The 26285-nt window shown below is 40.3% G+C and overlaps 1 protein-coding gene across 8 annotated transcripts in view; it reads right to left on the bottom strand.

Moving 5' to 3' along the window:
• SLC18A1 (solute carrier family 18 member A1) overlaps positions 1-26285 on the bottom strand; it is a 50727-nt gene that overhangs the window by 19399 nt on the left and 5043 nt on the right. For 4 of the 8 annotated variants that reach the window (XM_034661320.1, XM_002929302.4, XM_034661322.1 and 1 more), the window contains exons 2-11: positions 19878-20093; positions 17634-17855; positions 16604-16964; positions 15937-15995; positions 12749-12832; positions 11734-11826; positions 9351-9440; positions 9062-9105; positions 6975-7035; positions 6799-6894 (exon numbers count right to left, since the gene is read on the bottom strand). In XM_034661320.1, coding sequence (XP_034517211.1) covers positions 6799-6894; positions 6975-7035; positions 9062-9105; positions 9351-9440; positions 11734-11826; positions 12749-12832; positions 15937-15995; positions 16604-16964; positions 17634-17757 — 1012 coding nt within the window. In that variant the 5' untranslated portion in view covers positions 17758-17855; positions 19878-20093. Of the gene's footprint in view, positions 1-6798; positions 6895-6974; positions 7036-9061; positions 9106-9350; positions 9441-11733; positions 11827-12748; positions 12833-15936; positions 15996-16603; positions 16965-17633; positions 17878-19877; positions 20094-26285 lie in introns of all 8 variants that reach the window. The other 4 variants (XM_034661318.1, XM_034661323.1, XM_034661319.1 and 1 more) reach the window with 4 other exon arrangements.

Raw genomic sequence — 26285 nt, 5'->3', positions numbered from 1 at the left:
AAAAAAAAAAAGATAATTTTGAAAAATAATAAGTTGTGTGAAAAACATTTAATGTTGTGGCATGGAGGTATGACCAGGAATGGAGCTAACTTCAATCTGGGGGCTGGTAAGGATTTTTTGAGGAGACATGACATTTATTTATTTTTGGTGGGGTTAGAATAAACATTTATTATTTCCTATTATTCTTTGGATCAGAGAGTGGATTCTTCTGGGCTGAGCCAGCCAGAGAGTTGCGGATGGCTTCATGCTTGACGTTGGCCAGGGGTATGGAGATGTTGCCACACATCGCTCCTCAGCCAGCCGGCTGGCCCACTCAGTCGCAGGGCCCCCAAGAGCAGCAAGGACTGGCAAGTCCTGCCTCATGAGCCCATTTCAAGCCTCTGCTTCTGTCACATTTGTTAAGGTCACATTGGACAGAGCAAGTCACATGGCTGGGCCTGGAGTCAAGGGGAGGAGAGACTCTACCACTTAATAGAAAAAATATTGTCAGTTCTGCAATCTAACCACATCTAACTTCTAGTTCATATAAACAGTCTGGAGAGGAACAAGTTAAATTATATCATAAGGAAATAATTAGTCAAATCTAAAATGTGAAACATTCTATAGACAACCTGCCAGTATTTTCAAAAAGTTAGTGCTACGGGGAAAAAAAAAAGATGTGATGCATGGCAGGGCAAAGCAGACTATTCTAGATTTTTTTTTCAAGATTCTATCCATTTGAGAGAGAGAGAAAGCACGAGCAGGAAGGAAGGGCAGAGGGAGAGGGAGAAGCAGGCTCCCCACAGAGTGGGATGCTGGGATCATGACCTGAGCCAAAGGCAGACACTCACCCAACTGAGCCACCCAGGCACCCCAAGACTATTCAAGATTTTAAAAGACTAAAGGACATAAAAACCAAATTCAAGTATGAATCTTATTGGATCATTATCCAGGAAAATAAAAAAAACAGTCATAAAAAATTCTCTGGATAATTGGGGGAAATTGAATACGAATTAAATACACAGAATGTTTTAAATTTTCTCAAATGTGATAATGGTATTAAGGTTACATAAGAGAACATTTGTATTCTCAAGAGATGCAATGTGATGTATTTAAGGGGTGCCTGGCTGGTGCAGCCAGTGGAACGTCTGACTCTTGGTTTCAGATCCAGTTGTGATCTCAGGGTCATGAGATTGAGCCCCTTGTCTGGCTCCGACCTCAGCACAGAGTCTGCTTAGTATCTTCACTCCCTCTGCCCCTCTTCCCCCCCACTCAAGTAAATAAATCTTTAAAAAAAAAGTGATGTATTTAGGACTGAGATGTCATAATGTCTGTTACAGATTTCAAATGGATCATCAAATCAGCACACTATAGAGACATGACATTTAAACTGAGATCTGAATAACCAAAACAGAGCATTCCAAGCAGAAACAAACAAATAAAAACATCTAATGCAAATACAAAGATGTTAAAGAAGAAACTAGTTGTCTGTTACAGGAATAGAAAGGAGGTGTGTGTGGCTGAAGCACAACAAGCCAAGTGAAGAACAATAGAAAACGTAGGCCTAGAATTTGGAATTTATTGCAAGTGGAGTGGGAAAACTTGGAGGGGAATGACATATTATAATTTACATTTTTTCAAGTCCTCTGGTTGCGGTTAGAAGAATGGGTTCACAGGACAAGAGTAAAAGCCAGAAGACTATCTGCAGAACCAGGAAGAAAGGGATGATGCATCGTCTTAGCTGTCATGATGGAAAGAAGGGAATAAAACCAAAGGTATTATTATGGTGGTAGAGTCAGTGGAATTTTCAGTTGGATTGGGTGGGAGTGAGAGAAAGAGAGAAATCAAGGATCACTCATTTTGTCTTAATTACTGGAGATGGAGGAAGAGCTTGGGGGAAACATTAAAGGTTTAAAATGCATATTAGATATCCAACTGGAGATGTCAGGCAGTGGGTGTACAAGTCTAGACTTCCAAGGACAGATCATAAGCACAGATATAAATGCTTGACTCATTGATTTATACATGCTTCTTAAAAACCATAGGGAGGGCTGGGATCACCTCTGAAACATCAGATAGAGAAAAACAGAAATCCAAGGTCTGAGCCTTCAAGGACTCCTACCTTTAAAAGTTAGCAAGAAAGAGGAGATAACAAAGGTGATAAGAAATAGCCAATGAAATAGTTGATAGGGGATGGAATGAAGAAGGAGGAGGAGGAAGAGAAGAAGAAAAGAAGAAGAAGAACAACAACAACAATAATAATAACAGCAATAACAACAACAACAAGAGGAAGACATGGTGGAGGAAGAAGGGGAGGAGAAGGAGGAAGAGGAGGAGAAGGAGAAGAAGTAATGGTGGTGGTGGTGGTAGTAGTTTGGCCTCTGAAGGAGTTGGAATGTTTCAACCATAAAAAGAAGGCAGTGAATGTCGGTACAAGTGCAGGAAAAGGAGTATACTTAGTGATGGGAACATGTGAGTTCCCATCTCATTGCTTCTAATTTCTCAATGACTAGGAATTGAGAATGATGAAAGTAAAAGGATGAGGGTGTGGAAGAGGTTTGAATGGATAAGTATAAAATAGGAATTTCAGAAAGTGGGAAAGAGAACATAACTGGGGACTTAGAGAAAGATTGTTGGGCAATGTGAAAACCTACTTTAGATTTGTAGCCATAAATGTAAGGTGAGACCAATAGCCTCTCTATGTGTTTTCCCACAGGCCCAGTGTGCTGCTCATGCATAGGCAAGGAGTAGCAACCAGACTGGCTTAACCAGAATCAATGCTGTGCCGGCTGACAACCCCAGAGGGAGAGCAGGGCGAAGGAATTAACTTTCAAAAGAGACTCTGAGAAACAGAGGGCTTCAGAGGGAAGGGGGGTGGGGGAATGGGATAGGCTGGTGATGGGCAGTAAGGAGGGCACATATTGCATGGTGCACTGGGTGTTACACGCAACTAATGAATCATTGAACTTTACATCAGAAACCAGGGATGTACTGTATGGTGACTAACATAATAAAAAAAATTATAAAAAATAAACAACAACAGTAACATCATGATGGAATTCAAGCTGAGTAAATAAAAAATTGAGGACATGAGAGGTGATGGAAATAGAAAATGAATTGAGGCCAATGGATTGGAGACCTCCGACTGGCCAAAATTTGTTGATATAGGGATATTAAAATACCTGAGCAGGGATATGTGAGTTGATAATCGGACTGCTTAGAATTAAATTTCAGAGATGATAGAATTAATGTCAAGGTCAAAATTATATGAAGGTTTGATTGGTTAAGGTGGAAAGGAGAAAAATATCATTGCAAAAGATTATTGCAAGAAGGTAGGTTAAGTAATAGGACACTATGTTGGTAATGTTATCCACCTGGATATTGAAGCCACCAAAAGTGGTAACAGGAATAAAGGAGAAAAGAATATGAACCAGGTGTCGACAATTTAATGAATGAGACTGGGTAACTAAGAGGTCAATAGGTGGTTGCAATGAAGAGAGGTGGAGAGAGGGTATAATGTAATGACATGATCTTCAAGGGAGTGGGGTCTTTGAAGGAGAATTAAGAAGAAATGATTCTGGGGTGCCTGGGTGGCTCAGTTGATTAAATACCTGCCTTCAGCTTAGATCAAGATCCCAGCATCCTTGGATTGAGCCCAGAGTCAGTGTCCCTGCTCAGCAGGGAGTCTGCTTCTTCCTCTCCCGTTGCCCCTTTCCCTCCTCATGCTCGCTTTGTCTCTCTCTCAAATAAATAAATAATATCTTAAAAAAGAATAACAAGAAGAAATTACTCAGAAGCAGCAAAGGTGAGCAAAGTCGAGAGGAATGTGGATTTCCATTAAGACAGCTGAGAAACAGTGTTCTCAGGAAATGTGCAGCTCTCAGGGCAAGAAGATGATGGAAGTGTTTAAAAAAGAGGTTGAGGACATGGGGACACTTGTCAATGACAGGAGGTTCTACAAGGCCCAGGACTTTTTGGAGGGGGAGATGGGAAATTGGGTCAGATTAAGAAACTTCTGAAATATGGGGATAATAATAATTCCTACCAGATAGGCTGGTTGTGAGCCTTAAATGAGATAATGTATGTCAACCATTTTGCGCAGTGTCTGGCACAGAATAAGTGCTCTCTGAGCATCAGCCTTAACCGTTACTGTCGTAACTGGCAAGTAACAATGCCTGGACTTGAACCCAGGCCTTCTCCTTCCAACTTCATATGTTTCCAATATCCACACAAGCAGCATGACAACACAGATGGCTCTGGCATAAGGGACTGCACAGAATCAGCAGTGAGAGTTTCTTCAGGTCTCACCAGCTTCTCTATGCCTTTCTCTACCTACAGGAGAAAGCACTGCCTAATAGAAACTGTCAGGATGATTACAATTAAACCCAAAGTCAACAATTCACTAGTTACTAGTTGATAGCTTGTTTGATTTTAATATTCTCTTTGATAGGGTGGAAATGAAGCGTATCTTAGTGTATTTGTCTATTTGTACAGGGCTGCAATATGTTTCAAAGTGTACCCATTTGTTATGTTTAATTATTTTTAAAAATTTAGAACTATAACTACTCCATTGTTTACCTGAGATCTGGAGATAGGCATCTCTAGGAAGCTCACTATCCTCTTAGATACATCACCTTACTATTGTTTTAAATAATGTGGAATTTCCTAAATGAGATTTTCTCAACCAATGTGACTTGTTCTTTAAGACCTGGGTATAGCTTGCAGCTCAGTAGCATTTTGTGCAAAATAGGTATTCCAAACTGTATGTCTACAGACAAGCATATATTTTTCACAGCATATCTTCCAAGGAGCAGGGAATTACACATAGCTGTGACTGTCAAAATAATCTGAACAAAAACAATGGTGAAAATAGTAATTTTTATTTATGTAGTATATCTATCCTGTATTCCGTCCACTGTGCTAATCCCTTTATTTTTAAAGATTTTATGTGTTTATTTGAGAGAGAGGGAGAGAGAGGTGGGGGGGGAGGAGAAGAGGGAGAGGGACAAACAGACTCCATGCTGAGCACGGAGCCCGATGCAGGGCTTGATGTCAAGACCCTGACATCATGGCCTGAGCCCAAATCAAGAGCTGGATGTTCAACTGACTGAGCCACCCAGGTGCCCCTGTGTTAATTCCTTTAGAATACATAGATGTACTTAATCCTGAAAATAACCCTGAAAGCATCTCCATTTCTTCAAATGAAAAAAAAAAAAGGTGGTGTTTGAAGAGGTTAAATAACTCATCCAAGGTCACAACCAGTAAGTAAGTGGTCAGGATTCAAACCCAGGTGGGCCTGTTTCCTCCCCTCAGGGAGAGTACAGGCATAAAATGGGTCACTTAGAGGTACTCAGTCACAGACTACAAATCACTCTCAAAAGTGCTGTCTCTTCTCCTCCAAACAGCTTTCACAGGTTGTCTGCATTTAGTACAATATTTTTCAGCATGGTCCCTGATACCATATCAGCATCACCAGGAAACTTAAGAAAATGCAAATTTGATTCTATTGAATTTCTGGGTGGGGCCCAGCACTCTGAGTTTTAACAAGCTCTCCAGATCATGTGAGAGCTTTTGAAGCTAGAGTTAGAGATGCTGATAGCATTGAGGAAAGTTGTAAAGGACGGTGGGAGGACTGCATAGAATAAGCCCAGGAGTTTCTCTGGGTTTCACTAGCCTCTTGATGCCTCTCTGTACCTAAAGGAAACAGTGCTGCCTAATATAAATTGTCATGACAATTATAATTAAACCCAAAGTCAACAATTCACCAGTTATTGAATGCTAGTTTGCTTTTAATATTCTCTCCTGTGTGGTGAAGAAGAGCTGGGGAGGAGCTGTTCTGAGCTGTGTTTGCCCACCTGCACCAAGAGCCTGAGCTGTCATAGCCTTGGGGCAGAAGATGCTTTTCTGCATTAAGCACCAACTAACTCAATTAATTGTCATGGTCAGAGGCATTTGCATCCCAGAAAAATTCAATTTGAGGCTAGGAGTACAGCTTGGAGCCTTGCTTAGAACTGTCCCCTAAAAAATTAGATTTAGTGCTTTTCTTTGCATGAGGAGCCATATCAGGTCCTTATCAACTTCCCCTCTGGCCCCATCAGCTCTCCTCCCTACAGTGACTGGATGGCACATAGCCTTCTCTGTTCCCATTCTCAGGCTTCCTGGGAAGGGCCAAAGCCTCCTCTCTCAACTCAGATGAGTCACAAGGACATCTCTCCATGAAACAGAGGAGGCTGGAGGCCTCCATAAGCACCTTGTTAGAGGTAAAAGGATAGCAAAAGGGTAATCTAGAGAAAGGGGAGTTGAAGACGGAAAAGTGTGGTTGGTAATGGTGGTGCATATTAATATTCTACAGGTGTAAAGCATTTCCACATATTATGCCATTTATTTCTCAAATTACTGTTTGAACTAAACAGTATTCCAATGCCCATTTTAGAGATGAGAAAGTTGGTGTTCAGAAAATTGATGTGGTTTGCACACATTTACTTAGCCAATCAGTGAAGCTGAAATGAAAACCTCGATCTTTTGACTAAAAGTCATTTGTCATTGTACTACATAGCTAGGTATGTTGTCACTCCATAGCCCCTCTCAAACCCTCCCACCCTGCCGTTCTTGCCGCTCTTGGGCTGCTTCTTGGAAGTGCTGCCTGCCCACCCAGGTTTGATTTACAGGTGTGGACAGAGACGCTAATTCTACAAGGGAAGCCCATTGTGCCTCTGTGACCCTGAAGACCTGGGCCTGATAGTGCATCTCAATTACCCGAGATAGGGCCCATGGTGCACACCTCTGCCCAAGCCCAAGTTGGGGAACATGGTCACTTACCTAACTGCCACTCAGGTGAGCACATGGTCTGCATCATCCAGATGGGCAATGTGGGCTCCAGCATGGCCACTCCCATGTTAGCAAAGCAGAGGGAGCCTGGAGAGACAGTTCTGTCAGGCACCAGGGCTACCAAGAAGCCCAGACTCTCCCAGCCCAAAGAGGCATTTTCAGCTTACCTGCAGCTACCAGGATATAAGGGTCTCTGAGAAGTGTAAGGAGAGGAGTCCCCCTGGCACTCTGAGAACATGGACCACAAAAAAACTTGCATTTGTTCAGTGTACATCTCTCCTATTGTCATAGAATCTGAGAATATGCAGACAGGACCTTAGAGATCATCTATGTCAGCTCCTTTACTGAAGAGACCAGACACCCAATCAAAAGAGATAAAGTGACTTTCCCAATGTCACAGAGTCACCTGGCAGTGTACCTCCTATGTGCAAGGCAAACACCAGTAGTCACAAAGAGTAGGACAACATATTCCAGACATGATTCCTGTTTTCAAATGATCATCAACTAGATGAGAGTGGGTTGTCAGCAAGGCCAGCAATGGACAATGGGTATCTGGACTCCTGGTCTTGGGCCTCACCACTCGATCTTGCTGGCACTAATGTTTGCCCTGAGAGAACCACAGGTAGAGTGCTGATTCCCAAAGGTGAGCACAGAGGTGATAACTCAGAAAGCTCCTCAAGCATTCTGAAGGCTTCATTCTGACCATTTTGAGCCATATTGGCAAGTCTAGTTGAAGGTGTTTGAATATCTAGGTTAAAATGCAAGCCTAAATGTTCAGTTCTATTTCCCCTTTCCCTCAGAAAATCTTTATTACAATTAAACTCAATCACTCCACCTTCCTCCCATGCATTCCAGCAGGTTATTTTTGCCTAAACCATGTTCATGGTTGGTTATTTTTGCATAAACTACCTTCCTTCTCTCTATAGCTCCAAGTCCTACCCATTCTTCAAAGTCAGTCTTAAATGGCTCCTTCTTTTCCACTGTATTCCCTGACTCAGTAGCTGAAACTTCTCCCTCTAACAAATTTCCTGACCACTGTGTCCTAATATGTGGTGTTAACTACATTCTATCTGATAATAGATTTAATAGTTTTAATATAATAAACCTCTCTGCATACTTACAGGAGTGGATTAAATATTCAGAGATACTAAAACTAGATATATAATTCAAAATAAAGAGACAGGTCTAAATCACAAAATACACATAAAGAAGTCCAATAAGCTCTTTTGCCTAACAATTCCACTTCTAGGAATTTATTCTATAGATTACCTCCAATGTTATAAAAATGCATATACATAAAGTTATTAATTGTAGCACTATTTATAACTGCAAAATACTGGAAACTACCTAAATGTTCAAACATAGGGGATTGAATAAAATATGGTACACACACAGTGGTGTTTTATACAGGCAGAAAAATAATAATTGAATTTTTTGAATATGTAGAACATTACCATCTAAGTCGAAACTATTCAGAAAGATACTAAAGGAAAATAATTTCTCCTCTCACAATACTTTTGGTACCAAATGTGGGGGCTTTCCCACCAAACAATTCTTCCGTTCTCTATGGGCACTGACTGGGTGTCTTATAATGTAATTCAATTCTGATACTGACTACTTGGAGTTAGCACAGACCCCTCAGGTAAAGGGCTCAGTCCCACAAGACTGCTCCCTTTCAGATCCCAATTGCAAATAGTGGGTTCCCAGGTTACCCACACTTCTGTCTGACTTGGCTACAAAATCAGGGTTTTTAGATCAAACTTTCCCATATTTTCTGTACTTCTTTGTGGTTTGATATGGATTTCCCAAAGGCATCTTTGGGTTGGAATCAGACAAATACCAACTCTGATATTTAACCATGATAGAATGGTAATCTGCAAAGATGTTCTTGGAGGAGATATTATCTAAGCAGCCTCCAAGGTCTTCTCTAGCTCTGAGGTGTTGTAACTATGAACACACAGGTCCCAATGTCATTGTCTCCTGGTTCTGAGTTTATATATATACATTTTGTAATGTTTCCTTGGTTCTTCATATGGCCTTTCTTCCATCTTTGTCCAACATCAGACCAGACTCTCCCACCATCCCCAATGCTACCCTAAATATGACACTATCTGTGAATCCAAGTATAGTTCTTACTTTCCTTGACTCCACTCCTCTTCACCTTTCTTCTTATGGTTTAACAGGGATGATCTAGGGGTCTTAGCACATAGCCATTCTGTATATCCCTTGGTAATGGAACTTAGTGTCTACTTACTTCAGGAGAGACTTTGGAAGGCTGTAGGATACACAGCTGGAGTGCTAAGTAAGAAAGTGGGAGAGAAAGAGACAGTTTATTTTGTTCACTGATCAGCTGGAGGCTCCAATAACAGCCACATTGATATCACCCTATCATGTACAGATCTAACTCCCTGAGTTTCTTCCTTCTTTCTGAAAATGGAGCAGTCCTTGATCTTTCAGGCATGTCAAGACTGACACCACGGCATAGTGCATTCCCAATCTGACTTAAGCTATTATCTGGCTTGTGACCTCTTATGGTGACTTACCTCCATCCAGTAGTGCCAGGAAGGCCAATATGAGGAAGGGTGAAGAGCGCCCAACAAACACATACATTACACTTCCAAAAGGAGCTCCCACTGGAAAGGCAAAGCAGGTACAGATTTCAGAAGTAAGGACCAATTCCTAGTTGGTGTGACTTGTCCACATTTACCCAATGAAACTCCATGTAAGATTCTGGGGATTCAGAAATGAAGAAGACCTGGTTCTCAGGAATTCATTTTCTAGTAGAGAAAATGCATGTGGTGGGGGTGGGGTAGCAGGACACAAATAATTAGAACATGGTGAAGAGTAGAGTTCAGCAGTAAAGGTGCAATCTACAAGGTGCTGTACAAACACAGTGCAGTGAGTTCAGGTGGCCACAAGGGCTTTGTCAAGTGGCTAATACAGGTGGGGAAGAAGTAAAAGTGAAGAGCATTGAGGTGTCATAAAAGAGAGTGTGGTTGCAGTATGGAGGTTCCTCAAAATGTTAAAAATACAGCTATCCTACAACCCAGGAATTGCACTACGAGGTATTTATCCAAGGATACAAACATAGTGATTCGAAGGGACACTTGCACCTCAATGTTGATAGCAGCAATGTCCACAATAGCCAAAATACAGAAAGAGCCCAGATGTCCATTAGCAGATGAATGGATAAAGATATATATATATATTTGTGTGTGTGTATATATATATATATATATATATATGTATGTATGTATATATGGGTATGTGTGTATATACACACACAATGGAATATTAGCCATCAAAAAATGAACCCTTGCCATTTGCAATGACATGGATGGAACTAGAGTGTGTTATGCTAAGTGAAATAAATCAGCCAGAGAAAGGCAAATACCATATTTTACTCATATGTGGAATTTAAGAAACAAAACAGATGAACGTAGGGGAAGGGAAGGGAAAATAAATAAGAGGAAAACAGAGAGGGAGGCAAACCATAAGAGACTCTTAGCTATAGGGAACAAACTGAAGATTGCTGGAGGGGAGGTGGATAGGTGGATGGGGTAACTGGGTGATGGGCATTAAGGAGGGCACTTGAAGTAATGAGCACTGGGTGCTGTATGCAACTGATGAATCATGGAATTCTACCTCTGAAACTAATAATACACAATATGTTAATTAAATTGAATTTAAATAAAATTTTTTTTAAAAAATTGTGGTTGGATAACAAATAGAAGAAAATCAGCATTCAGTGTTCAGTCACTAGAATATGAGTATTTGGGAGAGAAAGAGTAAAGGTGGGGACTGTTGAGACCAAGTAGTCAAAGGCCCTGTATATCCAGATACAGCATCTGCTTGGTTTTGTGGGCAATGGGGAAATATGTTTTTTAGCAAGAGAGAAATATCACCAGCTCTGGGCATGGGAAGCTTCTTCTGGTGGCACCTTGGGGGAAGGAGGAAAGGCACAAAAGATCAGTCAGTAGGCTGGTTCCAACTGAGATGTGATGAGGAACCAACCTTGAGGAAGTGGCTTTAGAGAATATTAATGGGCTTATCCATTTGGGGGTGAGAAGTGATAAAGGAGACCAGGATGAACCAAAGTTTTAACTTGGGTGTTTGGGAAAATGGATATTAACAAAGAGCAGGGTTTTTGTTGCCTCTTCTCCCATGGTTGTGTGTGTGTGTTGGGGTGGGGGAGATATGGACTAGGAAGAGACCTCTGGTGTTTTCTCCTCAACCAGTTTCTGAGCTCCGAGAGGGAAGGAACCATGTGTAAGGCTTCTTACCTATGTCCCCTGTGTGCTAGCATTCTCCTTGACATATAGTAAGTGCTCCATAAAATATGTGACTTGTTGGAATAGTCAATCAATCTAGATGAGGGATGAACCTCAAAGAAAGTATGTTATGGTTCAGAGTTCGGGGTTTGAGTCCAGAAAATCTGAGTCTATATCCTGGCTCTGGCATTTTCTAGCTATGTAAACTTGTATGGCTATTTAACCTCTTTTAGTCCTCATCTCTATAATGGAGACAATCATTCCTCCTTCATAGCGGTGTGAGCATTAAAAGAGATTGTGTCTGCAATGTATTTAGCACAAAATCTGACAAAGAGCTCCTCTCATTTTGAAAGTACTGGCCCTGTATGGAAGCAGAGGTAAGGCAGCAGCTGCTAACATGGGGACATTTGCTCACTGGAATAGACTAGGTTTCTCCCATTCTTAGGACCTCATGGGCTATTAAGCTTCTTAACGGGAAAGAGATTTTGCCTTTCCTGGGAAAAATTTCAAAAGGACTCAAAACATGATTGGACAGAAAGGGAAAGAAAATCCTGTCTTTCATGACCTTTAGGAACACTTTCCTTCTGGAACCATCTTCTAAAAGTCTGCAGTATCCTACCCTTTGAACCTAGATTTGGGACCAGGTGCCACTTACCCAGCACTCCCAAAGCCAGGCCCCCCAAGGCAATTCCCATGGCACGCCCTCTCTCATAGTCATCAGTGTAGACACTTGCCAACATCCCAAGACCTGAAAGGAGAGTGACATATGGAGTTAGCATATAGGAGCCCTCTTTCTGCCTCTCTCACTGAATCCTTGGTCAGTTAGTTCTTAGTCCTCTATCCCTATTATATCTTCAGGGATCATCTTATGTACAGTTGCAGTTTGAGGGGTTTTGTAAAACTTAGCCCATAGTATTTTACAAATACTGTCCCCACTGGTCGCCCAAACTCCCACATTGCCCACTCTTTCTGTTCACAATATTGCTGGAAATGCAAAAGTCCCTGGAAAGGGTAATACAGAATACCACTGTCCATTGATACAGCATTTCATTGCATTTTATAATTTCCTAGCTTGTTTCCTTGAATGAATGGATATGGAGTAGGCCAAAGGAAAAATATATAAACATGGAACACTGTTATATTCAACAGAGGTGCCCAAGGAAGAGGAAAGTACAGAAGACATGTGGGAGACAGCATGGACTGGGCTCTCTTATCATTTACTCATGTGTAAAATGGCATAAAATAGCTACTGCATAGGATTACATTAAATATTGTATTTGATGATACTTTCCAAAGTGGTAGTGTTACTGGTAGTATTAGCATTACTTTTCTTATAAAATGTTAAGAGGGGGTCACAGAAAAGACCATAGAGGGGCATTAAATAAAAGCCTGGCTTACTTCATCATTTTACCTTGGACTTGCTTTGACCTGAGCTGGCTGTACCTAAATATTATCAGAGGAAGCTATGTCAGGCTTAGGGATTTAGAACACTGATAATAACTCTACAATTATCTTTTTTTTTTTTTGCCCACTGGGATACTTTCCTATCTATTCACATAAATCTTACAGGGTCTGAAAGTAGTAAGAGATGGTAAGAGATATATGTGTGTGTGTGTGTGTGTGTGTGTGTGTGTGTGTGTGTGTGTGTGTGTGTAAGATGTCAGCATTACCTGCAACAGATGAAAATGAAGAACCAATGCCTTGAAGGGTTCGGGCCACAAACAGTAGGGTATAGGTACCAGAAAAAGCAAACACTGTGTAGAAAATAGCAAGAATGCTCCAGTTAGCAAATTGTCTTTGTTTCCTCACCACCAGAAAATGTGCCCATGAGATTGTAGATATAAGCCACTATGTATAGGTTTTAAAAAGGATGATCATTGCCCCGTTTTTGCAGTTGTCTTTCTAATCTCCCACACCTTAATCAGGATTTCATTTTAATTGACATGAAGACTGAGAAACCACAGAAACACAAACCAATTCACCACACAGTGGATAGAAGCCTGGATTTTTACATTTCTGGCCCAAAGCTCAATATCCTGTCCACTGGAATCATGGCTGTCCAAAAGTATAATGCCCTTAGACCCTACTTCTCAATCCTTCATATTCAACACCTAGATTTGACCTTTGACATTTTTGGGCCCCATTGGGTCATCTACAGTGAGGGAATAAAAGTTATGTGTAATTGAAGGACCATAGGGATTGGGTAGAAAATAGTATCTTGTGATTCAATCGGATATTTCCTCTTATCTAGTACTGGAAAATATTTTAGCCAAATCAAATCAGTGAGTATGTATTAAGTAATATCAAACATACACTAGAAGATGTGAAATAAAAAGAACACCCAGTTCATGCCCTTTAAGAGGCATCTTAAGGCATCGTCCATCTACTCTAGACTAGCATACACAAAACTGAGTACCAAACAGGAATATGTTATCAAAAACTAAATTACAGGGTGCTGGTGGTAAGCTTGGTAAAACCAGACATGTCTCACCTCCATTTTAAGACAATGCCCTTGAAAGAAAGAATTCCTCCCAAAGTATCTGAATCAGCAGAATTTGAATCCCTTTGCCCTTTCATTATATTTGGTTGTTGGCTGTCTTATAATCTTCTCCCATTACATCCAGATGTGATTACACTGTTCCCCAAACATGCATGTGCTTGGTCTCTCTTTGCTGGGCTTCCAATGCCTTCTCCTAGGCCTTCTGATTTTCAGTAGGTTCAAGTTTAACTATTCCTACATCCTTTTTTTACAGTATTTTTTTAAAAGATTTTATTTATTTATTTATTTATTTATTTATTTATTTGACAGAAAGAGAGAGAGAACACAAGCAGGGGGAGCAGCAGGCAGAGGGAGTAGCAGGCTCTTGAGGTGAAGGCTCCTGAGCTGAAGGCAGATACTTAATTGACTGAGCCACCCAGGCGCCCCTATACCTATGTCGTTTGAGAATAGAGTGACTAACTTGTCTCAGTTTGCCAAGGATTTTGCATTCTGGGAGGCCCCTGAATCCCAGACAAGGTAGGATGTTTGGTCACCCTATTTAGGAAAACCAAAACGATTTCCTTCTCGCTTCACCCCCTAATATGGGTTACCAATTCGCTCCTAATTACATTAAGCATGGGTCTCAGCTAGGGGCCCTTAATGGTGGTAAGGGGCATCAGCAACCTCTTTTTAGTATTTTAAAAAACCTAAAGAGGGGCGCCTGGGTGGCACAGTGGTTAAGTGTCTGCCTTCGGCTCAGGGCGTGATCCCGACGTTATGGGATCGAGCCCCACGTTATGGGATCGAGCCCCACATCAGGCTTCTCCGCGATAAACCTGCTTCTTCCTCTCCCATTCCCCCTCCTTGTGTTCCCTCTCTCGCTGGCTCTCTCTATCTCTGTTGAANTCTCCGCGATAAACCTGCTTCTTCCTCTCCCATTCCCCCTCCTTGTGTTCCCTCTCTCGCTGGCTCTCTCTATCTCTGTTGAATAAATAAATAAAATCTTTAAAAAAAAACCTAAAGAGAGGCCCCATAAGATTCCCTAAAGACCAAACATTTGCTAGAATTAGGCCAACTCAGTATAGCAACACTGGTTATGGCATGGAAATAATAATTATTATTTAATAGCAGAGAATCAAGCAAGGACCATATGCTAAAGAGTTTGCGATACTCTAGCATTATCCTATTTTGCAGGGTGTTTGTTATATCTCCCAGACATGTATCATAAACTCCTAGGCTGGAACCATGTCATTTCATTCTTTTTCTTCCCCCAGTGGCTTTTGCCATCAAGACATAATATATGTGCTCCGTAAAGTTTTTGGAGAAAATTATGAGTCTCATTTGATGAAATAGAATCCTATTAGTTTTTAATTCACTATTTGGCATAGGCTGAGATTTAGAAGTTCAATAAACATTTCTAACCTGAACTTCCTCATTTTCTTTGATTTAGCTAGAATTTTCACAAGTAAGCTGCAGTTCTCAGAACTTTACACATCAAGCTTCTGTTCTTTGCAACCTTCCAGCCTCGACTGCAACAAACTCCTGTTAAGCATTGGTTGATAAGAGTCAAGGCACATGCTGAAAGGGAAGAAAACTTGAGGAGGAGCTAATAGAAAAAGCAGAAAAGTAACAAAAAGTTGATAAGAAAAACAGGAGGAAGGAGGTATGTTATTGGAAGAAGAGTCAGCAGAGGCATCAGGGAGCCACCAACAGCTCCAGAGGCTGCCTTCTCCTTCAATTAACCTCCCCACCACCATCATTCCTTCTTATTTTAATTCATGGGGTCAATTTCCAGACATAATTTGTTTATTTACTGTTCTTATTCCATGTCTATTTTATTAGAACATTCATCTGATACTGGATTGACTATTTGTCTTTCTCTTTCTTGTTTTTTTAGCAAATTTATTTCTCTAAGCTATTAGCTTTAATGTCCTTGAAGGCAGTAGACTTTTTGGTATTATCTAGTTGCTATTGTTCAGTTTAGATTCCTGGCTGGTGGTCTTTCACCTTTGTGTATCAAAATAATACAACCTCTTCCCAAAGATGGGGTATTTGGACTAACCTCATTCGAGGGACTACTGACACACACACACACACATATATCCGCATATCTATTAAAACAACCTTTACAATATTCCTCAGCTGAAGGAAGTAAATTATCTGTTCTTCTATAGCAGAATATACAAACTCCAAATAGATTGATTTGTCAATACTGCTCTAATGCCCATAACCAAAACTGCAAAGGATTTAAATCAGTGTCATAGGCCATTTAGTCAGATGCCTAATTAGCTAACTTGACCCTACTCTCTGCATTGTAGTGCATGTGATAAAATCAAAGATAATCAGTGAAAGAAATAAAAGAGGAAGCAAATCACTTACTAACTGTGGAGAGAAACAGGATAACAAAGCCAGCAAACATGGGGATGTGATATCCAATCCTAAAAGAGAATTAAAAAGAAAAAGATACAGTCCCAATAGGAATCCATATACTTGGACTATATTTTTTCATGTAATCGGGAACAGAAATGCAGTTATTTGAGTACACGGAAATGCGCGTCTCTGAATGCAAGTGTACAGATAGGATATGACATATTAACGTGTATAAATAAACAAAGAAACATGCAAATTACCCATAGACCAGGGCCAAAATCCTCTTTTCCAGAAAGGCTGGCCTACTCAGAGTGTATATCCCTTTGAAGCATCAGGATAATCCCAAACACTGTGCTCTAGATTGCAGTAGTCCTGCCTTGGAGCCATGTTCCAGGGTACCGAAATAACATCAGCAGTATACTTCTGATCACTGGTTCTTTTTTTGGTGCTCAATAGTCATTACATCACTAAGAAAATTTGATATTGATGAAATGTGTTCATCAATATCATGTTATCCTTTGGGTAACCAGGTTTCCAAACAGTTGGTTGCCCTGGAGACTGACAAGAGAGTTTTCCTTCCTTTTCCCTTCTAACTACCTTTATGATACCTCAGCCTATCATCCTCTTACTCCTGAGCCAGTGAGTACCATGTAGAGCACTGAACCCATTGAGATACCTGTTGGTGAGAGGTCCCACAAATGGGTTGACCAGAAGTTGCATCAAAGCCTTTGAAGCAAACAGAACCCCAACCCGTAAGTTCTCTTCCTCCAGAAACTCTGTGCCTTGCAAGCAGTTGTTTCGTTGTGCTGGGATGGCTCCAGTGACTGGAGGGGGGATGGTGCCAGTATTGTCATCTGTCCACGCTGTGCCACTGGGTGCACTTTCTTTGAGAGCCATGGTGTTGTTATCAAAGGAGAAGATGGTGGAAAAGGCAGGAGAAGTAAGGACATGCTTAGAAATTGTGGTGGGGCCAAGGTACAGAGGAGCGTTGGTTTCTTTGAACTCTGTGGCATATAGGAAGTTGGGTATAATGGGCACTGAAAATCAAGAAGGACAAGTGATGAGAGCTAAGGACACTTTTTAACACTAATTGGTTCAGGGGCATTACTATGAGCTTTATATTCATATTCAAGGAAGGTATCTAAGTGAAATGATTTGAAGCATACTAAAAGACTGTACCTGTCCAAATTATCCTATTAGATTAAGTACCTAAATTCCAACCCACATACAATTGGTCCTCATTACTCCTGAATTCTGTATTAGCCAATCATCTACTTGCTAACATTTAGTTGTAATCACAATGTCAATACCCATGGAGTTTTCACAATTTTTCTTGGACATGCATGCTGAGAGTGGGGAAAATTTCAAGTTACCAGATGCTTACTTTCACAGCTGTGGTTGAAGAAGGTAGGCTCTGTCTTATTGTTTCAGGTCTTATATAGAGATGGCAGAGCATGGAAATGGTAGGGGCAGGGAAGGATACTGCAAGAAGTTGGAGCTCTGGGGTCAGTTGGACAGAGCTTGAACCCCACCTTGGCACCTAAGACAAGTCCAATAACACTTCTCAACTTCATTTTCTATTTTGTGTTTTCTAAGCATAAAAAGAAAAATACTCAAGTCCACTCACTGCTGAATTTTGGCAGGGTGTATGCTACCTGCTGGGGCCCAAAGAAATTAACCCCCAGCATAAAGACACCCACACATACCCACTACAGTAAGCAGCATGTTGTCCAGAAGCAGAGCAACAAACACCACCACCAGTACCAGCTTCCGTGACTCTCTCCCCTCCTTTAGCAACCGCTGAGGAGTGTCCAAAAACACCCTGGACATGGTGATGGCTGGTCTGGGAGCGTCTTCTCCAGTTTCTTATGAAAGGTCCTGTTACTGCTATAGGTCTTCTGCAGCCTTTATAGAAGAGGGGAGAATTTCTGCCCAGACAAGTGAAACTCACTATTAAAATGAAAAGTGCAAGTAGTTGCAAATACTAGGATGGTATTTGAACCATTTCCTTTCCTGTGTCTCTGCTCACTTCCTATACATCTCAATAATTCCACCTGGTTCTCAGATTGCCTTTTAAGAAATCACTGCTTACTGGCTTTTTACATCTGGAATTCTACCTAACACATTAAGCAGATTCTAGCTGTGTTCTCTTAGCTCTGTGTCTCAAATGCCTATCACGCCAATGGTTTATGTCAATATCTGAGGCCTACTTGTGTTATTATTTGTTCAATCTTTTCCTCTAAATACACTCTTTTTAAAAACCAAAATACTATTGTTTTAAAAAAATAAGTGTGCCGTACAAAACAAATTATGGTTCATGTGTATGCACCAATCCAAAATTATAGCCTATGGTCTGTACCACCCCAAAATATGTCATGTGCCATAAGTGTTGCTTGTACTTCCCACAGAGAAACACTGACCTAGACCAACACTGTCAGTTCACAGATGAGAAATATGAGACTCTGGAGGCTAGGAGATCTGTTTCAGACAATTAGTATCAAACTGGAATGAAACTCCAAGTTTTTTAACCTGCAGGATTATAGTCCACCATCTTCCCTTGTTCTGCGGTACTTGAAGCACTTCTATGCTGTTTGAGCTATAAATCCCTGCTCTGTAAGGTGTGTTACTGTGTGTAAATAAAATACTGTCATAATTAGTTCTCTACTTAGGATTTCATGTGATTAGTCAGCATTAAGTCATAGTATTTTGCTAAACTCCAGGTAATAGCAGTTTCAGGGAAGAATTTGTGTGTGTGTGTGCATGTCTTCTGTTGTAATATCAACAATGCCAACATACACATTTTAATATATATTAGTGTCATGAAATGCATCAGGCTCTAAATTTATGTAACCTTTGATTCAGTAACTCTACCTCTAAGAACATATCTTAAGGAAAAGATCAGAAGTGTGGCCAAAGATTTATGTTTGAAATTACTAATTGCTGCATTATTTATGTTAGTGAAAAAATCAAACATTTTAATGGTGGAATATAAACAGTTCTTAAAAATCATTTCTCAAATAATTTCAATGACTTAGAAATACCTAATATGGTGTTAAATTAAAAAGGATATTAAACTGTATTTGCAGCTTGACCTCAATCATATAAAAAATTATGTGTTTTAAAAGATTAGAAAGAGACACACTCAAGTGTCAGCTATTATAATCACTGATTTACATTATTTTCATTTTGTTTTTCTATAATTTCTAAATATTTTTAATTAACTACTTTCATAATTAACATACTTTACAAGAAGTAAATAATTTTAAATGATTATCACTGGAGTTCAATAGTGAATGTTAAATGTTGGGAGTATTCCAAGCCCTAAGCTACTCTGTTCTATTCTAAGACCAGAGCTGGGAGAAAAACATCACCCATACCACGGTTCTAAGTGACCAAGAGGTCCCCACTGAACCAAATTCCCAGATAAGTTTTTTTAAAGATTTTATTTATTTATTCGACAGAGATAGAGATAGCCAGTGAGAGAGGGAGCACAAGCAGGGGGAGTGGGAGAGGAAGAAGCAAGCCCACAGCAGAGGAGCCTGATGTGGGTCTCGATCCCATAACGCCAGGATCACGCCCCGAGCCAAAGGCAGACGCCCAACCGCTGTGCTACCCAGGCGCCCCCCAGATAAGTTTTAACCAGAAAATGCATGCAATCATTTAATCCTTTATTTCTCTATGTAAATAAGGTGTGTCTAAATACAAATTTACCTGTGATATACAAGGAAAAAAACAAGGGACTTAAAAAAAAAAAGCAATAGAAAACTAGAAGATGTAAAATGGAATAAGTACTATAAAGACAGATCAAAAAAACACAACCAAACCAAACAAAACCAAACCAAGAATTTGCCAACAAATCAGTAGGAAACTTTACCTTAGAGTTAAAATTCTCTGTTGAGAGACAAATTATAAGGAAGGATTAAATGTGTCCAGGGAAAGAAAAACCGTACCTTAGAGCCCATCTTGTGTGAGGTATCAGTGAGGTACTGGCAGTTGTTAGCAGTTCAGAAGGGACTCTGATCTCTGAGTGGAAGTTCTGATGGATTTATTGCCACCTGTTATCTGAGGATGTCATGTGTGCACTTTGTCCACAAAGATTTAATTGGAACTTCCAGCAGGTTTCATTCAGAGCCTTAGTTCCCTGCGTCAGAGGCAGGAAAGCAGGACTGGAGAGGATAAAGAGAGGGGAAATTATCCTAAGCAAAGATGGACTGGGCTGTGCTGTTTTCCATCTTTGCTTATCTATCACTGAATTCATTAACTCTTTCCTAGGTCTGAATATAAATTGGAAGATAGAATGAAGCCAGAGAATAGTTCCTGTCCCTTGTTACTTAGTGAAAGAGACTCCACGTATCCCAATTGCTTTCCAGAAAGAAACAAATCTTAGAACATACACCAGACCAAAACAAAAAACAAAAACAAAAAAAATCTACACACGTTGTTCTCAAAACATAAAAATCCAACCTCTATTTCCTCTGTAAGGTATAGACTGTACTGCCCTCTCTGCATCTCAATGCTAGTTCACTGCTTGGCATATAGTGGCCTCCAATAAATACTTCTTGTATGGACGACTGAATTAATGGCTACAGGAGAGAGTGTGGCTCATTGTGGGGTCTTGGAGTACGACTATAGATTTATGTTTTTCTGACATTAAGAGTCGTCAGTGGGGTAAAGAACATAAACAATTCACAAAAGAATAAGAGAAGCAGCAGTGGTTTCCAACTATGGTCCCTCCTAATTGTTTTAAATAACTCGGGGACTTTCAATTGAGGGTCAAAAAAGAAGGAAAATGTTTTTTAAAGGAAACCTGGAAAGAGAAGTAAGGGGAAGAGGCAGGGACATTAAGGGAGCATATGAGTTTCCTGTTGCTGCTGTAACAAATCACCACAAATTTAATGGCTTAAAACAACACAAGTTTAGGGGTGCCTGGGTGGCTCAGTCATTGGGTGTCTGCCTTCGGCTCAGGGCATGATCCCAGGGTCCTGGGATCAAGCCCCCCATCGGGCTCCTCTGCTGGGGGCCTGCTTCTTCCTCTCCAACTCCCCCTGCTTGTGTTCCCCCTCTCGCTGGCTGTCTGTCTCTGTCAAACAAATAAGTAAAATCTTTTTAAAATTTTTTTTAAAAAATTAAAAAAAACCACAACACAAATTTATTATCTTAGAGATCTGGAGGTCAGAACTCCAAAATATGTTGTATTGAGTTAAAAATCAAGGTGTTTGCAGAACTACAATTCTTCTAGAGGCTCTAGGAAAGAATCTATGTCCTTGCCTTTTTTAGCTTCTAGAAGTGGCCTGTGTTTCTTTTTTTTTATAATAATATTTTTTATTATGTTAGTCACCATACAGTACATCCCTAGTTTTTGATGTAAAGTTCCATGATTCATTAGTTGCGTATAACACCCAGTGCACCATGCAATACGTGCCCTCCTTATAGGCTGGTGATGGGTAGTATGGCCTGTGTTTCTTGGCTTGCAGCTCCCTTCCACCTTCAAGTCAGCAGCAAAGCAGTAATTCATTTAACACATATTCTCTATCTCCCTGATTCTTAGCTTCCTATCTACTCCCTTTACTTATAAGAATTCATGTAATTGCACTGAGCCCATCCGGATAATCCAAAATAATCTCCCCCATCTCAAAATCCTGAACTTAATCACATCCACAAGGCTCTTTATCATGTAAGGTAACATACTCACAGGTTCTGGGATTTGAATGTAGACATCTCTGGGGCTATTGTTCTGCCTACTGTGGGGAGCATGGCATACTTTCCCCTTGCATACCCTGTGGCCTGAGCCTTTATGAAGAGACTAGGTTGTGGCCAAAAAATGCAGGAGCCATATTAATAAAGACATTTACAAGGTTCTAGGCATAAGGTAGTGTCCTACGTGAAGCCCAGGTGACACTTCTGCCACTGTGCTATCCACCCTAAGTGCTGTTCTGGAACCCTGGTGGCTTAGGAAAGCTACCAGCAAAGCAAAGCTATGACTAAGAGCGAACGCCAGCAGCAGAGGGCTTGAGTGGAGCACCTCCACAGTGAAGATACCACTAAACTGGGGATGTCCCACATAACTGGAAAGCCAACTGAGGGCTTGAGAGAACAGGTACAGGCTAAAAATAATCATACTTTATACATTAACAGAAACAATGGCAACAGTAATAATAGCTATCATTTATTGAGCACCCACTATGTAAGGTATGTTTCTAATAGATATATATAATTATACTTATATAGGTTTACTGTGACCATGTTAGTACTCACAGGCAAGCCAGGCCTGGGTGCTCACAAATGCTCATCACTGTTAATAATCAGAGTGTTGTCTATTAAATAGAAATGAGTTTTTATCCTCCTCCTATTTAATTTTTTAAAATTTTAATTCCAGTGTAGATAACATACAGTGTTATATTAGTTCCAGGTGTGCAATATAGTGATTCAACAGTTCCATATGTTATTCAGTGTTCATCAAGATAAGTATACTCTTAATCCCCTTCATTATTTCACCCATTTCCTTACCTATCTTCCCTTTGGTAGCCGTCAGTTTGTTCTCTGTAGTTAAGAGTCTATTTCTTTCTTTGTCTCTTTTTTTCCCTTTGTTCATTTGTTTTGCTTCTTAAATTCCACATATGAGTAAAATCATATAGCATTTGTCTTTCTCCAACTGGCTTATTTCTATTAGCATTATACTCTAAGTTCATCCATATTGTGGCAAATGGCAAGATTTCATTTTTTAAGGCTGAATAATATTCAGTTCTTGTGTGTGTGTGTGTGTGTGTGTGTGTGTGTGTATGCCACATTTTCTTTATCTATTCATCTGTTGGTGAACACTTGGGCTGCTTCCGTGGTTTGGCTACTATAAATAATGCTGCAATAAACATAGGGATGTGTATATCTTTTTGAATTAGTGTTTTCATCTTACTTGGGTAAATACCCAATAGTGCAATTACTGAATAGTAGAGCAGTTCTATTTTTAACTTTTTGAGGAAATTCCATACTGTTTCCCACAGAGGCTGCACTAGTTTGCATTCCCCTCAACAGTGCACGAGGGTCATTTTTCTCTACATCCACACCAATACTTGCTGTTTCTTGAGTTTTTGATTTTAGCCACTCTGACAGGTATAAGGTGATATCTTTGTAGTTTTGATTTGCATTTCCCTTTTTTAAAAATATTTTTTATTATATTATGTTAGTCACCATACAGTACATCCCCAGATTCCGATGTAAAGTTCGATGATTCATTAGTTGCTATAACACCCAGTGCACCATGCAATACATGCCCTCCCCACCACCCATCACCAGCCTATCCCATTCCCCTCCCCCCTCCCCTCTGAAGTCCTCAGTTTGTTTCTCAGAGTCCATAGTCTCTCATACTTCATTCCCCCTTCTGATTACCCCCCTTTCCTTATCCCTTTCTTCCCCTACCGATCATCCTAGTTCTTATGGTCCATAGATGAGAGAAACCATATGATAACTGTCTTTTTCTGCTTGACTTATTTCACTTAGCATTATCTCCTCCAGTCCCGTTCATGTTGCAGCCAATGTTGAGAAATCATTCTTTTTGAGAGCTGAGTAATATTCCATTGTATATATGGACCACAACTTCTTAATCAGTCATCTGTTGAAGGGCATCTCGGCTCCTTCCACGATTTAGCTATGGTGGACAATGCTGCTATGAACATTGGGGTGCATATGGGCCCTTCTCTTTACTACGTCTGTATCTTTGGGGTAAACACCCAGTAGTGCAATGGCTGGGTCATAGGGTAGTTCAATTTTTAACTTTTTAAGGGACCTCCACACTGTTTTCCAGAGTGGCTGTACCAACTTGCATTCCCACCAACAATGTAGGAGGGATCCCCTTTCTCCACATCCTCTCCAACAATTGTTGTTTCTTGCCTTGTCTATCTTTGCCATTCTAACTGGCGTAAGGTGGTATCTCAGTGTGGTTTTGATTTGAATTTCCCTGATGGCTAATGATTTTGAACATTTTTTCATGTGTCTGTTAGCCATTTGTATGTCTTCATTGGAAAAGTGTCTGTTCATATCTTCTGCCCATTTTATGATTTGTTTATTTGTTTCTCGTGTATTGAGTTTGAGAAGTTCTTTGTAGATCTTGGATACCAGTCCTTTATCTGTGGTGTCCTTTGCAAATATATTCTCCCATTCTGTGGGCTGTCTCTTAGTTTTTTTGACTGTTTCCTTGGCTGTGCAGAAGCTTTTTATCTTGATGAAGTCCCACGAGTTCATTTTGTCTTTTGTTTCTCTTGCCTTTGGAGATGTGTGATTATCAGTGATGTTGAGCATCTTTTTATATGTCTGTTGGCCATCCTGATGTCTTCTTTGGAAAAAAATGTCTGTTCATGTCTTCTGTCCATTTTTTAATTGAATTTTTTGGGTTTTTTTTTAAGATTTTATTCATCTATTTGACATCTATTTGACAGAGAGACATATGTCTCATCTATGTTCCATAGATGAGAGAAATCATATGATAATTGTCTTTCTCTGCTTGACTTACTTCACTTAGCATTATCTCCTCGGTGCTGTCCATGTTGCAGCAAATGTTGAGAATTTGTTCTTTCTGATAGCTGAGTAATATTCCATTGTATTTATGGACGACAACTTCTTTTTTTTAATGATTTTTTTTTACTATATTATGTTAGCCATCATACAGTACTCCCCCGGATTCCGATGCAAAGTTCGATGCTTCATTAGTTGTGTATAACACCCAGTGCACCATGCAATATGAGCCCTCCTTACTACCCATCACCAGTCTATCCCATTCCCCCACTCCCCTCCCCTCTGAAGTCTTCAGTTTGTTTCTCACAGTCCATAGTCTCTAATGCTTCATTCCCCTTTCTGATTACCCCCCCTTTCTTTATCCCTTTCTTCCCCTACTGATCATCCTAGTTCTTATGTTCCATAGATGAGAGAAATCATATAATTGTCTTTCTCTGCTTCACTTATTCCATTTAGCATTATCTCCTCCAGTGCCGTCCATGTTGCAGCAAATGTTGAGAATTCGTTCTTTCTGATAGCTGAGCAATATTCCATTGTATATATGGACCACAGCTTCTTAATCCAGTCATCTGTTGAAGGGAATCCAAGATCTACAAAGAAATTCTCAAACTCAATACATGAGAAACAAATAAACAAATCATAAAATAGACAGAAGTTATGAACAGACACTTTTCCAATGAAGAAATACAAATGGCTAACAGACATATGGAAAATTTTTTAAAATCATTAGCCATCAGGAAAATTCAAATCAAAACAACATTGGGATACCATCTTATGCCAGTTAGAATGGCAAAAATAGAAAAGGCAAGAAACAACAACTGTTGGAGAGTATGTGGAGAAAGGGGATCCCTCCTACATTGTTGGTGGGAATGCAAGTTGGTACAGCCACTCTGGAAAACAGTGTGGAGGTCCCTTAAAAAGTTAAAAATTCAGTTACCCTATGATCCAGCCATTGCACTACTGGGTGTTTACCCTAAAGATACAGACGTAGTGAAGAGAAGGGCCATATGCACCCCAATGTTCATAGCAACATTGTCCACAATAGCTAAATCGTGGAAGGAGTCGAGATGCCCTTCAACAGATGACTGATTAAGAAGTTGTGTTCCAACCTTACACCTGTTAGAGTGGCAAAAATAGACAAGGCAAGAAACAACAATTGTTGGAGAGGATGTGGAGAAAGGGGATCCCTCCTACATTGTTGGTGGGAGTGCAAGTTGGTACAGCCACTCTGGAAAGCAGTGTGGAGGTCCTTTAAAAAGTTAAAAATTGTGCTACCCTATGACCGAGGCATTGCACTACTGGGTGTTTACCCCAAAGATACAGACGTAGTGAAGAGAAGGGCCATAGGCACCCCAATGTTCATAGCAGCATTGTCCACAATAGCTAAATCGTGGAAGGAGTCGAGATGCCCTTCAACAGATGACTGGATTAAGAAGCTGTGGTCCATATATACAATGGAATATTACTCAGCTATCAGAAAGAACGAATTCTCAACATTTGCTGCAACATGGACGGCACTGGAGGAGATAATGCTAAGTGAAATAAGTCAAGCAGAGAAAGACAATTATCATATGATTTCTCTCATCTATGGAACATAAGAACTAGGATGATCAGTAGGGGAACAAAGGGATAAAGAAAGGGGGGTAATCAGAAGGGGGAATGAAGCATGAGAGACTATGGAATGTGAGAAACAAACTGGGGGCCTCAGAGGGGATGGGGTTGGGGGATTGGGATAGACCAGTGATGGATAGTAAGGAGGGCACGTATTGCATGGTGCACTGGATGTTATACGCAACTAATGAAGCATCGAACTTTACATCGGAATCTGGGGATGTACTGTATGGTGATTAACA

This window comes from Ailuropoda melanoleuca, chromosome 5 (assembly GCF_002007445.2).
Source record: "Ailuropoda melanoleuca isolate Jingjing chromosome 5, ASM200744v2, whole genome shotgun sequence".
Taxonomy (NCBI): domain Eukaryota; kingdom Metazoa; phylum Chordata; class Mammalia; order Carnivora; family Ursidae; genus Ailuropoda; species Ailuropoda melanoleuca.
Note: the sequence above shows the minus strand (reverse complement) of the source record. Positions and strands in the feature narration are given on the sequence as shown.